Source organism: Siniperca chuatsi, linkage group LG7 (assembly GCF_020085105.1).
Source record: "Siniperca chuatsi isolate FFG_IHB_CAS linkage group LG7, ASM2008510v1, whole genome shotgun sequence".
In the NCBI taxonomy this organism is placed as follows: Eukaryota; Metazoa; Chordata; class Actinopteri; order Centrarchiformes; family Sinipercidae; genus Siniperca; species Siniperca chuatsi.
In genome coordinates, this window is record NC_058048.1 from 24,108,536 (window position 1) to 24,124,878 (window position 16,343).

The window sequence follows — 16,343 nt, forward strand, 5'->3', positions numbered from 1 at the left end:
AAATGAGGAAACATGAAATAGCTGTAATCAGGCAGGATGAATATTGAAATCATATGTACTTTTAGATGTTTTGAGCTGTAGACAGGATTATTAACTCTGTTGTTATTCACTGGTCTCTATTGGATTCTGACCTCAGTACTGTTTTTATTATGAAATTTTTTCTGTTGTGACAGAAAAGGTCCAAACTTAGCTAAGTGTCACATAGTTCCCAAGGGGAGGCCATGGGGTTTTTAAAGTAATAGATCATTTTAGAAGAATTGTACTATTTTTTGTATTTGTCTAGAATTACTCAAACTTGTTGACAAACTTGTCCAAAATCATGATCATTGATATGCTGCTATATCAGCCTCCACTCTTCTGGGAAGACTTTCCACCAGGTTTTGGAACCTGGCTGCAGGGATTTGCTCCCATTCAGTCACAAGTGATGTTGGGCGAAACGCCTGGCTTGCAGTTGGTGCTCCAGTTCATCCCAAACGTGTTGGATGGGGCTGAGGTCAGGGCTCTGTGCACGCCAGTCAAGTTCTTCCACACCAAACTGGGAAAAGCATTTCCTTATGGATCTTGATTTTTGTGCACAGGGGTATTGTCATGTTGTAACAGGAAAGGGCCAAACACAAACTGTTGCTACAGAGGTGGAAGCACACTATCGTTTAAAATATCATTGACGGCTGTAGCATTAATTGGAAGGGGTGTCCTCATACTTATAGTTATGTAGCGTATATTGTAATCATCATTTGGAATGACCAGCAATTGAGAAGCCATTGTTCATTTCACCTTGTAGTGTACCTTCAGACTGCATGTAAATACATAAATAAGACATTAACAGGTCTGTAAAATTCTGGGTAGACAGGGAAAAAAATTTTAATTTGACAAGAACCAATGTGTCCCTTGAAGGCCTAGGAAACAATGTGGATTAGCTTGAGTGTTCTGATAGGGAAGAGACACTCATCTTCTTTGTGAAGGGAATACGACAAGAGCCAAGTTGTAGGAGTCATCACAACACAGGACTTTTTGGTTTGGTTTCAACCTTTTGGTTGAAAAGGAGACGTGTCAATGAATCTGTCTTACCTCTGTGTCGCCCCTAAAGAATATCTGTGGTGCATTAGAAGTGGCTTTGGTATTGAGAAGAAAAGGCAACGTAGCACATTTTTTCCACCCCAGTGTTTGAATATGGCCAAGCATTTTCATCTGCTCTTTGACTATTTAAAGACAGACCTGGACATTGTGAAATGTCTTGATTTAAAGCATATGCAGGCTTTAAATGCTGCAGGAAAATCAATTTTCATGAGATTGTACCGTTATTTTTGCTCCCCGTCTATCCGTTGCCTAACAGGTGCCAGATCAGTGACATCATGTGCTAAATTTATAACCAAGTCGTCATTTGTAGATCCAGCTCAGACTATAAAGGGTGCTGCTGGCATGACGTGTGCATGAAAAATTCCACACATGGAAAGATGGAAAATGACTTGCGGTTTCCTGAGTGCAGAGGCCAGCTCGGCTGTTTGACAGGGAAAGAGAGGGGGAAAAAAAGAAGCCTGGTAGTATTTCTAGACTTTTCTTTGTATATACAGTAATTTGTCAAGGTTGTGAAAACATTAGAGAAACTATTTGGTTAACCCACTCTGAAATCTTTTAACGTTTTTATTGCAATTTCAACATTTTCATTGCAATTATTGTAGCTATCATACATTAAAAAAATCACTTAATATCATTTAATAATGCCTTCAAGGCCCTTGTGCTGAATGAGGTCATCATGTTCAACAATTCCCATCATGTTTGGGCATAATTTATTGCCAAATAAAAATCATCTGGCTTGATCCTGTCATTGTGTATAGTGTGTGTTCATAGAGCTGTTTGAAGAGAAACTGTATTATCTGCCAGTTTTATGTTCTTCGGTGAGAGGAAACAGGTTTATTGTTCTGATTCCAAATTATCTCCACACTGCCACAAAAAAGGCATTCAATATATCCTTTGGGGGACAACTTCCTCAAAACGACCAAGGTGAGAGTGTTTCCTGTGTGCGTTGGTGTGTGTATGTCTTGAGGAATTTAGGCATAGGTTTTGTAAACTAAGTGGAAGGAGACGTGGGCAGCCGTGTCAGGATGCAGGCCAGTCACAGGAGGACAGGCACTCTGTGTGTGTGTGTGTGTGTGTGTGTGTGTGTGTGTGTGTGTGTGTGTGTGTGTGTGTGTGTGTGTGTGTGTGTGTGTGTGTGTGTGTGTGTGTGTGTGTGTGTGTGTGCGTGTGTGTGTGTGCGTGTGTCCATGTATTACTCATGTTGTGGGAACATAAATTTGTTTACACAGTCACATTGTGGGGACTCGCCTTCGTTTTGGGGACAAAACGCAAGTCCCCATAAAGTAAATCATTAAACTTTAGGGTGAAGACTTGGTTTAAGGTTAGGTTTAGGTTAAACGGTAGGGGTTAAGGTTAGGCAAGTAGTGGTTATAGTTAGGGTTAGGGTAAGTCTCCAGGAAATGAATGTAAGTCAATGTAATGTCTTGTGACGGAAACACAACTGTGTGTGTGTGTGTGTGTGTGTGTGTGAAGCAACACAAAAGCTACCAGGTTGGTCCAGCACTCAGCTGCCAACTGAGAAGAAAGGCAAAAACAAGATTTAGGAAGTAATGAGCCAGGAAGGGCCACACTCGGCTACTTTAGGACCCTGCACCAGGATGTAGTGACTAAACAGTCAACAGGCTCAAGTCCTGTTATCTCCCTTTGTGTGTGTGTGTGTGTGTGTGTGTGTGTGTGTGTGTGTGTGTGTGTGTGTACCTTTTCTATTAATGCTCACCACTCTGCTGGAAATGAATCTAAACAATAACTCCTTTCTCATCCAAAGCTTTATCAAGTCTGGTGCTCCACTTTGTAGTTCCTCAGTGCTCCCGCATACACACACACACACCCACACAAGTGTGTTTCCAAGCCAAGAACATATCCGCAGGGTCGGTTTAGATACAATAACCACATTGGCTCTGTCAGTGGCCTCCCAAATTTCCCACATAAACCACAGAGATCCAGATGTTGCAGGGAGGCAAAATGTCTGAGCCTCTGCTGGGCCGGCAACCCTCGCCTCTCCATCCTCGGGTTGGCCAAGCACGTGGCACAGCTCACACTAAACACTGTGTCCTTCTGCAAAGAAGCAAGGCCGTGGGTAACCATGCTACTGGAGATTTACATAGCTGTGCGCTTCCACCTGTACCCAGATAACAAAAAAAAACCAGCACTCCGTTAAAAGAGGCTCTGTCCCGGCCCAGTGTAGCACTACGGCTTTCTTGTGGTTTCAGACCTGATTAAACAATTTGGCTCAGTAATCAAAGAGCAATAGCAGGCAGAGGCAGAACAGACTTCCTGCATCCTCTCTGCTCTCTGGTGCAACCAGCTTTAAAAGTTAAGGGCCCAGCAGGACCTGTTTGTGTCTCAGTTTGAAAACAATACCTGCACTGTACTTCCAGCTTATCATGGCTGATGAGTTGAGCAGAACTGTTGGTGATTACAGTGAGTCCACACATGCATCATTAATAAAAACTCATTTGCTGATGATTTAGGCAGAGATGATAAAAGTACAAATTAAGCTTTTTTTATTGGAGTGGAGGCATAAAAACGTTTATTTTTTTTGGAAGCTCAAAAATCATTTTCGTCTGTATTGCTAACATAACTCTTTGTAAACATGTGGTCTGAGAGTACTTTAAGTGTTCACACAGAGGTTGATAGCTACAGTTTGGTTTCTATTAAGCAGAAATGTTTTGTATAACTGTTGTGTTTTTGAGAATACTTTTTAGCAGCTTGAGAGCTTTGGAGGCTAAACTGTAATGATTTCTAATATGACTCTATATGTAAGACATTTGTCATAGGAGGAGAAACTACAAGCCCTACTGTAGGTTTAATTTTAAGCAGCTGTCATCTCCTCTTAACTCCAGTTTCTCTCTTGGGACGACGCTTATCTTGAAATATAAACATCAACTTCCTGTTTGAATTTGTTTCATGGAGGCTAATGTCATGCTACAGTATATCATAAGATGTAATTTATGAAGTGTTATCCTGTTAGCTTTATTTATAGGTGATTGTTGTGAAGGTGCCTTGGATCAAAACTCTCCTAATGTGCATTTCACATCACCAGAAAGGTGATGGAAATTAGTCCCTGCTGGGTAAAAAGGGACTTAAAACCAGTTTGAAAATGACTTAAAATTAATAATACTTTAGTTTATTTTACATCTGCCACCTTTGAGAGAGAAAAAGAATGAAATGGAGGGAGTGAGAGTGGTTGAGAGAGATATGTTCCTCTGTGATTAGATCCTCATTGCTCTAATAGAAACCAGGTGCTGGCCAGTGGTGTAAATGTTTTCCCATGCATTTTTGTGGGCAATGCAGCCTTAACAGATTCAGACCTGACAGCATTACATGCTTTGTCATTCAATGAAACAATAGCCACATACGCTTGTCATGCCAGTTTTACATTCTTCAAGCCTCTTTATACAAACTTTGACCCTTGCGAGCTCTCACTTCTACAGACGTTTCATGATATTGAAAACAACTTTTTCAATATCATGAAACATTTTTCTATTTTTACCTCACTTAGTGTAGTTTAATACAAAAAGTCACATTGTGAAAAATGTTTTGCTGCAGCTATTTTGAAAACAGATTTTATGTAATTGATCATCTGTCTGAGAATTAAAGATTCTGTAAAGATCAACCTCCACTACAGGAAGAAACTACGACGTTACAAGTGACGGTCCTCTAAGAAAACAGAATTAGTGGCCACTTTAATGGATTAGGACAGTCAGCTCCTCCTTCCCCAACCCCATAATCTAAACCAAGATATACACCACATGTGTGGCTCCTCTGGAAAAATGAACTCAACTTGGGAATATATGGTCAGGAAATTTATAGCACATGCCTGGGACGAGCCCTCGGGGGCCGGGGTGGAGGTGGAGGTGGAGGGGAGCTCTCCCCACTCCCTACTCCCCAAGCCTTGTTTCCATTAGCCTGGGAAGAGCAATCTCCCAGACTATTCAAGGGGGCCTGGTGTAAGACCTCCTGGCCAACAACATGACCCAATCGCGGAGGAGAAATCAGTTTCCTCACATCTGGGATTTTCCCGCTGCAGCTATGGGGCAGAATTCCACATCAGTCACCACCAGACACGGAAACAGCACGCACACACACAAACTCTAGAATTTAGATACATGTTGTGCAAATATATATATGTGTGTGTGTGTATGTGTTTATGAAAGAGGGGGAGGGAGATGGTGAGAGAGAGTGGACAAAAACTATAGCCTAGAAAATGTGCCAGTTTTTCAGGGAAAACGGGAAAACAAGCGCTTTCTAAATAATAAGCTGCCTGGCCAAAACAAACAAGTGGGTGAGTCAGCAAAGGGAAACATTCTCAAGCTGGCTGATGTTTCCTCTCCTTGCATCTGCTATTACTTCCATTGCCAAGGACAGCTCCAGAGGCTAAGTCAGCGCTAGCCACAATGATACTTGCTGCGATAATGCTCATCTTTATTGTGCAAGGGTTTGTTTTTGTTTAGAGGAAGAGAGGAGAGAGGCACAGCGGTGGGCTGTGTTTACCTCTCTGGTGATTCATGTCGAGAGAGGTCAGAACCTTGTTGCTGTGCTTCCTCCATCACTTTTACTGTTGGGGGCTGACAGGCACGGTATTGTCTGTCTATTCATTCCTGCATTGTCAGTCACTGGTCCTGGAGAGTGATACCTTATTTACAACTTTGACACCTAGTACACTCGTTCATTATCCTGCTTTCTACCCATGTCAACATACATCAACCAAAGGATTAGTAAGATGATGGACAGATGACATTTTTAAGATTGTTTAAGTGTCCTTTAAGAAAAAACTCCTTCAAATCTGTGTTGTTTCTGTAATTTAATGCCTTCACTTTTGTAGGAAACAGACTAGCATTATCTTGAACTAAGGATGAATTTCCTGAAAAGTCACAGGATCAAATGAAACAGGTTCTCTGAATAAGTGTGTGTGTGTGTGTGTGTGTGTGTGTGTGTGTGTGTGTGTGTGTGTGTGTGTGTGTTTTTTGTGTCCTCCAAGCTGCATTTTCCTGCCTGGGGTCTGAACAAGTGGGGCTGAAAATAGCAACATGCTGATCACCGGTGAACGGGTTCCTCCCTCTGACCCAATCAAGAAAGCGTCTATGTTTTCTCACATATTTTTCATTCCTGTGACTTGCTAAACCTTAAAATAACGGTGACAAATTCAGTTAGATCTATTCAGTTAGATCTAAATGCAGATGAAAACCTGTCACACTCTGAGAATTATTTAGTTCCTTCACCGTGAATGAGCAAAACGTTTTGATGTTTTGCTTCATAGGAAGGTACAATCTTTGATGTTTCTGTTATTCTGTCTTTAGCAGAGAGTCTCTTAACCGGCAATATGTAGATGTTAATGTTTTCCTGTCAGATCCAGTTAGATCAGAGCAGTTCACTGGGTCTCTTACAAGCAGGTTTTGGGTTTATTCCTCCTGACTGCACATAATTTCTGTTTTAGACAGAACAAATGGAAAACTGAGCCCTTCATTAATATTCTTCCCTCAGCTGCACACTCCTTTGGCGCTCAGATATCTCAATCTGTGACCTTGTAATCATCTGTAAATCACCCGTCCTGCTCAGTGGCAAATGGGGTCTATCTCCTTATTGAAATGAAGTAATGTTAGTTCAGCTTCATATGGAGAGGGCAAACTGAGGTCAGCAGAGATTGTTCATTTAAAAAACTGTCAATCTTCAGCCAATCACTCTGTGTTAAGACTGTGTGTTTATAATGGTATTAAAGCTGTTATAACAGTAATCCCAGCTGGTGAAGAGGGAATTAATACAGCTGATATGATATCACTGCTCTTAGGTCATGCGCTGCCTGAATGGGCAGACAATAATAGGAGGAAATTCCTAAAATAATTATGGTATAATGATTACTGAAGCTGCTGTATAGCAGGCAGCAATAGCCTTATAGAAGAACTTATCATGTTTATTCATCAGATGTGAGCTGAGGTTTTTCTTTTCTTTTCAAAATCTGTGGTGCAAGATATTGTGACAACAAAGGTAAATGGTGCTGAAACTGAACCCATGTTTCTGTTGAAGGGTTGACCTACTCTAACCTACCTGGGGAGAACATGCTGATCTCTCACTAACCTTTAAAATAATAGACGACATCATCCTGATGCTGAAATTTAGGTCAGAATCCTAATAATAGTTAATAAATAGGTCTATGTCAATCAAATGTTTTAGAGGCTTTTTATGTTCAAATGTTTTAGAGGCACAAAATATTGCTCTACGTAGAGCTCTATTTTCTACTTCAGAGTCTTATGTTGGAATTGTTGGAAGCGCTGTTGGTCAAAAAAAAGTGACTAAATGTACTTGGATTGGAAACTCTGTCTGGTGGTTGTTTTATTCTAGTGATCATGTGCCTCTGGGTTGGGTTACGTTGTACTCCCGTAGCAGATTGAAGGGGAACTGACATTGGACATGTCATCCAGACATTGTTGTATCCTACATCACAGCATTGTTACATATAGTATTTTGTTGTAATCTAAATTAACTGTAGTATTTCAGCTATTTGCAGCTGTAGTCTCAAGGACAGTTTATCCACCACAAACAATGTTTAGTTGGAAGAACATTCAGGAAATGCTTTTTTAAGGGTCACTTCACTGACATTGTGGTTTCAAAATAACATTCATCAACAGTAATGTACTTCTGAGATGTACATTTTTATATTTGTATTACTTTATCTAATTTAATTTATATATACTTAAAATATTTTATTTTTTTCCTTCTGTAATTGCTTATTTACATTGTTGTTGAGGGTTTTTGTAATTGTTTAAAAGTGCTCTGTTTTTCAAAATGAACAAAAGCCAATAAACAGTGTTTAAAAAAAAGAAAACATTCACACATTTTGTGTGTTTTCTTAACATAATGTATCTACAGCCATCCCGAGACAAATGCTGTGGGCCCAAAAGTACTTTTTAACCTTACCAGAACACTGCATGGTTATGGCAACCCACAAGGATGTTCTCTTAGTGTTCTTTGGGATAAATGTAGGAACCATTAGTACTCACATAACCATGGCAGAACATTATATAGAGGCCTAGTGATGGAACATTACAAAAATGTATGTTTGCTGGGTTATAAAATTTGTGACATTTAATATTAAACAAAAGCTGAAACTCAAAAGCCTACATAGCCTACAAATCACCAATACATAATATTTACATATCATGCAAAATAGCAATTAGGCCTATATAATGATTCAATTTCACCATCTGTTGTTACCATCGGTCCTCCAAGCTCTCCGTTCCTCCTTTCCAGTCACACTTACCATTTTGTTGGATAGATCATATGTGCTCAGCTGGTAATCCCCATATTTCCCGCAGCACTTGAAGGTATCACATCTTTGTAGCGCTCTCTGTGCGTGAATATCCCTTTCACACACACAGAGACGCACGTACACACACATCTGGTGTGAAGTGTGAAAGTCTGTCTTGGTGCTTTACTATCACTTTTTTAACTTTTACTCGTTTTATTAATTTGCGTTTCTAACCTGAGAGGAATATATTTATGTTTTTCCCTCATAATGTTGACATCTGTGTTTGAAGACCGGGCACCAAAGTCAGGTTTGCTGCTGTAGTAGAGAAAAAGTTAATAGCCGGGAAAAGGAAAGGTGATTTTTTTTCTGTCGGTGACTTTAACATAAAGGGTTTGTGTGGGGCGAAGAGGATTTTGTTATTATGTCCGAGTGGAGGATTTGCGATGACATCTAGAAGAAACTCGGCGAAACTGAAGCTCCGGCGGTCTTTCAGCGAGCAGCTGCGGAGCTCCACATCCAAAGCCTGGGATTTACTCTGGAAGAATGTCAGAGAGCGGAGACTGGCAGGTCAGTAGCCCGCTACAGGCAGACCCTCGCCCGCTGAAGGGGTGTAGTGGAGCGTTAACCACTACGGCAAAAACTTGGCAATCCCCATTTTAATTTTTTGATTGCAGTAATCTGAATGACACCATTCATGGTGTGCATAAAGAGTCATTAAAGTTGTGCAACAAAAAAATGCGTTTCAGCCAGTAGTTAGGTGCAGTGCAAAAACACATTTATCGTAAAATGAATAAATATTAAATGTGCATGTGGACCAATCCATTTTTAAACAGGATTGTAGTTGTGCTGTTGAGTAGGTTTAGTGAACTAAAATCCCACCGATTTTAACACCGTCTGAACAATATAATCAACTTATAACCTTTTGCACATGCATACGGTATTGTACAGTGTTCATCTTAAACACCATGTATCCATTATAAATGACCGCGGGCCTGGTATTGCCACAGAGTGGCGCTGATGGGTCATTTTTGCACTTTGAAATGGAAAGTACATGAAAGATGAGTAAGAGTGGACAATATTTTATAATTTTTTCACTTGATTTGTGGTGTAAGGGTATCCATGTGCTCATAGAGCACCTTAAATAAACATTTAAAATACATTTAAACAAATGTTTACATTGGTTTACTGTTTCTGTAGTATAGCCTAGTGTGACAATATTGCAGCTGCTTCTCAGTCACTCTCTTTGAGATATTATAGACCATTTCATAGTTTCAAATATAAATATTATAGATGGATTACAAGTTTATCTCCCACTGCTAATATTTGCTAATATGACTACCTGGCTGTGAATAAACTTGGACCCAAGCAGTTTCCTAGCAATGCCACTCCAATGAAATGGTCTCTTCATATTTGCTTTAACCTCTTAAAATGCACCTGTCTCTCTGGAGGACAAGACATGTTGTGCTGCCAAGCACTGTTCAGTCACACTGAACTTTATTGTTATTAAAGTCCCAAGTCAAGTCTCTTCAAACAGACATTATATTTCCTGCATAATATGTATGATATTATGCACAAGAGTTCTAGAATCGGCATTTGATGCTTCCATTTAATGAATGAGATTGCGAATTCGAATATTTAACTCAATGTAGGCAAGATATTGCTTCAAAGAATTTCAGGGGGGAAATAATATATGTGACATGTTATACAGAGTGGATTTTTTTAAATTTAACTATAGAGCTACTTTGGGATACATTTGAGAGAAACACTGAAGATTTAGAGGTTAAGGCCTGGTGCAATGATTCTGTCAAAGGTTGTGAGAGTGCTGTGTGTGTGAAGAGTGGTAATCAATCATTTGTGCAGTAACCTAAGTCTACCACTAGGTGCAGTGAATTGACCACAGCAGCTCCTCATGTGGGAAAGCCACATGAAATACAAAACAGCTCTGTCTTCATCAGGAGGAGTTAGAGTGCAGCATGTCATAAAACCAGAGACCAGACCAAGTGCATTCGCTTTGTTTAATGGGATTCAAAGCTGCGGTTCAATTTTCATACAAGGTTGTTGTGTTTTGTGCATGATGTTTGATACATACTGGGCTCAGCTGTGCAGCCTGCTGAGGCATGTTACTGATGCAGCAACTGAGTTCTGCGTTGTCTGGATATTTGACACATTAATCTTGCATTCTTTTCCATATACAGTATGAATCTCAGTAATGTGTGCCATGCGTCTGGCAGTCTCTGCAGTCCTGAGGCCTTGTGCTGCTTATATACACATAGAACAAGGGGACACATATAGACCTGATGCAGCTGGCTGACTTGACAGATGGATTGAAAGTTATGCGACTATTGTTATACTTTTTTTTTTTTTATCCCTGCAAGGAAGCTCTCTAGTGTTGTTTTTTTGCTAGGTGTGCTACAGATATATATGCATTTTGTTGTTTGTGCCTCTTTATAGATTATGTTGATTATGAATATTACATCAGGCTATATCCAAGGCTGATGTGATATTTGGGGCAGACAGGGGAAAACTCAAATTTCATTTCCAAAACAGATTCAAGGGAAATCAGAAGGAGGGACCTTGGATTTGTACAAAATTTAGGTCAGATGTTTTAGACCCCTGACAACAAATTTCTAGCTCATCAAAGATGATCTGGCCAGTCAACAAGGAAATTCATGTGTGTCAAATCACAGAAGGTGGCCTAGTTACAGCCAAAAACTGATGGATGGCAGCTGACTCCGACCTGATAAACTTAAATTATGTGCTTCAGTCCATCAGATAGGAAGTTTGGAGCCTTTCCATGAAACTTCAGACAGTTATACTGTATCTGTACCCTGCTGCTGTGCTCAGAATCAGAATCAGGAATACTTTATTGATCCCCGAGGGGAATCTCTTTTGTTACAGATGCTCACTATCACATCAGAGCTACGGCAACAGACAGGTCACTCTGCAGTAAGCAAATATTTAAAAAGACATGGTGGGCTTCATCTGCTCCTGTGTGATTAAAAGGTGTTAACTGTCACAGGTTAACTGGAAAGCGGGAGCCAAATACGGATAGATGTGAGCTGTCATAATCTATATAGATACATATATATCACAAAGCTTTTTTAATTACGTGGAGATATGCATGAAATCCTTTTACACTGTAAGGGTTTGACTTTGAGTTGAGTCAATTGCTCATCTCTATACAGGATATTATGAAACACTATCCAAGAAATATTATTTAATCTTAAACTGAAACTTGGGCTGTGAATCAGTAATATTAAAATTGCAAGTTTAGAATATTCACCATTGGAGTTGATTGGTTTTGGGTGAATGAGTGAATATTACATTCATGTTGAAAAGCATTTTCTAGTTTGCACAAAATGTAGATACTTATAGAACATCACTGTGTGCAGGAGTACAAACATATAATTTATGGCTTCTGATGACATGTTACTTGGGATTGTGTGTGTTTCACTATAACATTAATCTCATGAGGACATCAGTTACTGCTCTCACAGGTGTCACAGTAATCTGCAAGCTGCATTATTGTTGGTTAAATAGATGTTCATGTTCCTCTGTTATATTCCCATAGCTTTTATGTCAGTCTCTGACAAGTTGTGCTTGAGCATGATACTGAAAACCTGCATGTTTCAGAAACTGACTCCTTGGTGAAAATGTATACAGGTATGTTTAAGCGTAGTAGGAATATGCAAAGCAGTAAATTATATTTTACATGATGAATAACACAACAATATATTGTTTTTAAAAGCCTTAACTGCAAAAAGGCACTGCCCAAATGTTAGGACAGAAAAGAAGAGAAATTGAGAAAATTGTTGAGATTGTTAACGAGCAAGCTGTCAGTTATCGTGTTTCATAACGCACAGTAAGTTGTACTTCTTTGGAATTATAATTAGTCATATTTGTCACAGTACTTGGCCAGAACCACCCCTCTCATAATTGGAAATAATTTAATCTGGATAAGATATGAAATCTATTCACCCCCAATTTTAATGCAAGAAGCATATCATCTTTTTACTCATATATTCCTTAATAATTTGCAGGTGAGAAGCCTGAATCTCTTGGGACACACCTATGTTTTGGGGAAAACCCAGCAGCTTCACGCAGCTGCTCGAGGAGTGCTTGCTACTAAAAATGAGATTAAGGTCTGAGTAATTATGCATGGAGTGATCCTCACTGTGTTGAGTCACAGTTGCAGTGGGTAAAAAGTCTACAGTAGAGCACCTCCTTATCCACTGGGCCATTAAACGGGCCTTCTTTAATACTGCAAGACCAGTTGAGCTGCTTTACAGGTAACCTGAAGCATTTAAGTGTGATTTACTCCCAGACCTGAGCTCAGAATTCAGACATTTGGTGACTCATGAGGTGGAAATCTTCCGTCACACTAGTACTATTCTTAATCCTTAACCACAGGAAACGTAGCCACACCAGAGCCAGAACTGCCCAGTGCAGATTACATGTGTCTGCTGCTGAATCAAACCACATCAGAGCAGTGTCTAAACCCGCTCAACTGCCTCCATACTCATCATCTGTGGGCACCGAGCTTCAACTCCATTATTCAGAATTTAAGTTTCCCTTTTGTAATAACACCTGCTTGAGTGATGGAGAGAATGAATGAAGGCTGGACATGCATTACAGTTGCATTTTAACATGGCTTAATTTGTCATCACACAATACTATTTACTGGCTTTATTGTGATGAACAATAAAATCCACTCTATCAAGCTGGCCAGCATCATACAGACCCTCGGTATGTGTGTTTGTGTGTGTGTGTGTGTGTGTGTGTGTGTGTGTGTGTGTAATGTGAGTCTGGATTCCTGTTGCCATGCTGTATAGTAGCTCTGAAGACAGAGGCGTGTTGGAACAAGTTTGATGAGGACTGGAGTCACTGCGCCTGACACACAACACTCCCAGTAAGGACACACCACAGCCATTTCTTCATGGCATGCAGCATGAAGTTAAACACAGGGACATCCAAAGAGAACATTGGAGATCTCGTAGCTCTTTTACAATCCCTGCTGAGGTATTTGAGTGCTGACAGAGACAAAAACACCATTAATCTCATTCATTATGATGTTGCATAGCAGTGGGTGATTGTTTCCGTAATGCGATATGTGTGATGCACTCTGTGAGTTTCTTTGTCTAGACAGGAGGGAAGAAGAAAACACAGAAATGGGTTCAGGGAGATCACGCTGTTGCCAACATGTTGCCACTCATTTTTTAGCATCTGACACCTGAAGCGATCCCTCTACAGTATGAATGAACACAGGTGTTTGTGTGTGCAAAAAATGACTCACACCACCATCTTGTACCTTAAAAAAGCAACAGTGACATATTTAAATTGCTCCACCTGAGGGTGTGGAGGGGGTCATTAAACCCAGGAGAAGTTTATGAAATAGTGCAGCGGGCTCTGAAGTGTGCTGCTGAATTGTGGTCTTTGTGAGCTTAAGCTAGGGTGGATTTTGCCAGCCAGAGAGTGAAACAGACAGGGTCTGTGTTTGACTTGTTCGCTTGCCCACTTGTGCTCTTTTCACATGTATGGCGCCATGCTTATACTACACAGGCACGCCTGTATGCAGAGGCCAGGACGGTCACAAGGAGAGTGGTAGGGGCCCTGATTGGTGCTGGGTGGGTCGGCTTGTGCGGATGTGGACTTTTTTCAAGTGTGAGGGGATTGTTGTTCCATGTTTGTAAACTGGCTGAAACAAGTGAACTTTTAATTCAGAGGAGCACGAGTTTTCATTTAAAATATTTTCCCAAATGGTGTAAATTGCTTTTACAACTACTAACTAATGTTGCCAGTTGTTTAATTAATGGGGGATTAATTTTTGGTTTTACCATGAAATGTAAAGACATAGACTGTGTCCCAAATACATCATTCTAAGTAGGTTTTAAGTATGTGCGTTCACACTAAGATAATGACTAAATTAATTAGGAGTTGCTGTTGATGGACACTATTGTCCCACAATGCAATGCACAAATAAATGGAGGAGCTGCTCAGTGTTGCACAAAATGAAAATAAACTGTGGATAATGGTGAAACAGCTCCTGAAAGATCATGAATTGGCAATGGTTGCAGTTGGATTTTCTTTTTTTGTGAAATTGTTTTTAAATTAAAAAATGTTTCCTGTTGACTTGCATTTTGCCATGTCTTTAACTGATATAAATATATAAATACACCTTTTAATAAATTAAATTTTTTCATCATGATTTTTTTTTTAGAATTCCTCCAGTCTTAATCATTTTTTGTTTCTTTACAACTTTACACCTCTTATATCACTTCCTGTTAGTACAACATGGAAAAGCATACTAGCGTCTTGTATACTATAAAATGAGTATATAGTGATTATTACATATTATTAATATGCAGTATAGAATTTTTAAATTCTTCCAGTCCAATTTTTTTTCTTTTTTTCTTACAACTATATTTAAAGTCATAGTTTGATTGATGTCTCTTCTTGTTTATACAAAATAATTGCCTTCATGTATACAAACCTAATATATTTATATACCTATAGATATTTTAGTATGTAGTAGGGACTAGGGACACAGTGTCAGACAAGGCTTTAATTCCTGTCACTGAACAGCCATCAGAACTGAATAGATGACGTGCCAGAGCCTGATCTTTCCTTTTGTGTTGAGTAAAGGGGATCTAGGTCACTCATATGTATTCAAGCTAAAATGTCTTTTTTCCTTGAGGAGCTGACACTTTGATGAGACCTGCTGAGAGGCCTTCCTGTGGCTGGAACTAGGGGTTATGTGGTGGGGGAGCAGAAATTAGCATTCTCCAACCAAGAAAACAACTTCTCCCTCTCTTTCTCTCTCCTCTGTAGTTTTCTCTGAAATGGCACAGACTCACTTTCACCCAGTAAACTTGGCACCTGTGTGACCAGAAACAGCAGAAGAGTTGTTCTAGTGCAGGGCGGGTCCAAAACCACTATTTTTGTAATCCCTCCCACACCCCTCTTTCGTCCACTCCTGCTCTCCTTAGTCAGTTCATAGGCATTCCAATGGTATTTATATTTCCCTCCAGAGCAGGGGGAAGTTGACGAGCGTTCACACAGACATTGAATTCAGCTCAGCAAGGTGGGCAGTACTCCCACTGCTTCCTTGCCATTGGCCTCCTGTGGTCACATGGCCTGCAGAGTTAGCCTGAAGTGTTGGCACTCCTCCCCCTAGGCTCTGCTCTGCTGTCCCTTTCAGCTCACATCAGGCGTTTTGCTCCTGTATGTAAAGTTTTCTGTTGGTGGGAGAGTGTGTATCAGCCAGCGATCAGGGGCTTGTTTGGCATAAAGCGTTTCAGATATGTTTCGGGAGCTCCCAGAGTCTGCAGGCAGCGAATGTCTTGGGAGTATGACCCCAGAGACTCAGGATATCTACCTGAGAATGGATCATCATCGCAGACGCTCTGGGTACAGGCTGGGCAGGATCATTGCCAGACAGCAACTACTTAAGAAGATTGCTGGAGGTAGGAGAGGTGTTTGGATAGAAGTGACAGTTCAGACTGTTAGTCTTTTGGTTGGAAATCAGCCTATTTTTTTATTTTTATTTTTTTTTGCTTAGGCTGAAGAGCCAGCTGTTAGGTATTCTGTTTAAATTAATCCTTCTTTGTCATACTTCCAGGAATGCTAGGAGTAATGGCTAAGCAAGCTGGTAGTCAAAACATGTAGTGAATAAGATATGACAAATACATGTGAATATGAGAGTATGCATGCAGGATGACCTGGTGGCAAGTGAGCAAGGGCATTATTGTGTTTGTTTTGGATCAACTGATTACCTTTGTCAAATATCAGTTCATATCGCTGGCTTTTTTCCATGTTTACTTGTTTAAAGATAAAGGTGGAACTCAATAGAAATAAACTTTGGAAGACAATCAAGTGGTAACAAAGTGTTTTTGTGTTGTGCCACTGTAGACAAAGCCAAACTTCACCTTCAGCCAATTGGTAGTGAGGGGTGCAGTTGTGGTAAATAATTAGTATTGACTGACTATAATGAACACTGATAGGTGATAAGCTGTGGGATCTG

General features: G+C 40.1%; 1 protein-coding gene across 5 annotated transcripts in view; it reads left to right on the top strand.

Annotated features, from left to right (window-relative positions):
* stard13b (StAR-related lipid transfer (START) domain containing 13b) overlaps window positions 1–16,343 on the top strand; it is a 73,375-nt gene that overhangs the window by 30,816 nt on the left and 26,216 nt on the right. Inside the window, exon 1 of one of the 5 annotated variants that reach the window (XM_044202099.1) lies at window positions 8,436–8,890. The exons of 3 other annotated variants lie outside the window; for them this stretch is intronic. In XM_044202099.1, the coding sequence (XP_044058034.1) occupies window positions 8,767–8,890 (124 nt within the window). In that variant the 5' untranslated portion in view covers window positions 8,436–8,766. Of the gene's footprint in view, window positions 1–8,435; window positions 8,891–15,504; window positions 15,787–16,343 lie in introns of those variants that run through there. One more of the 5 variants, XM_044202098.1, reaches the window with a different exon arrangement.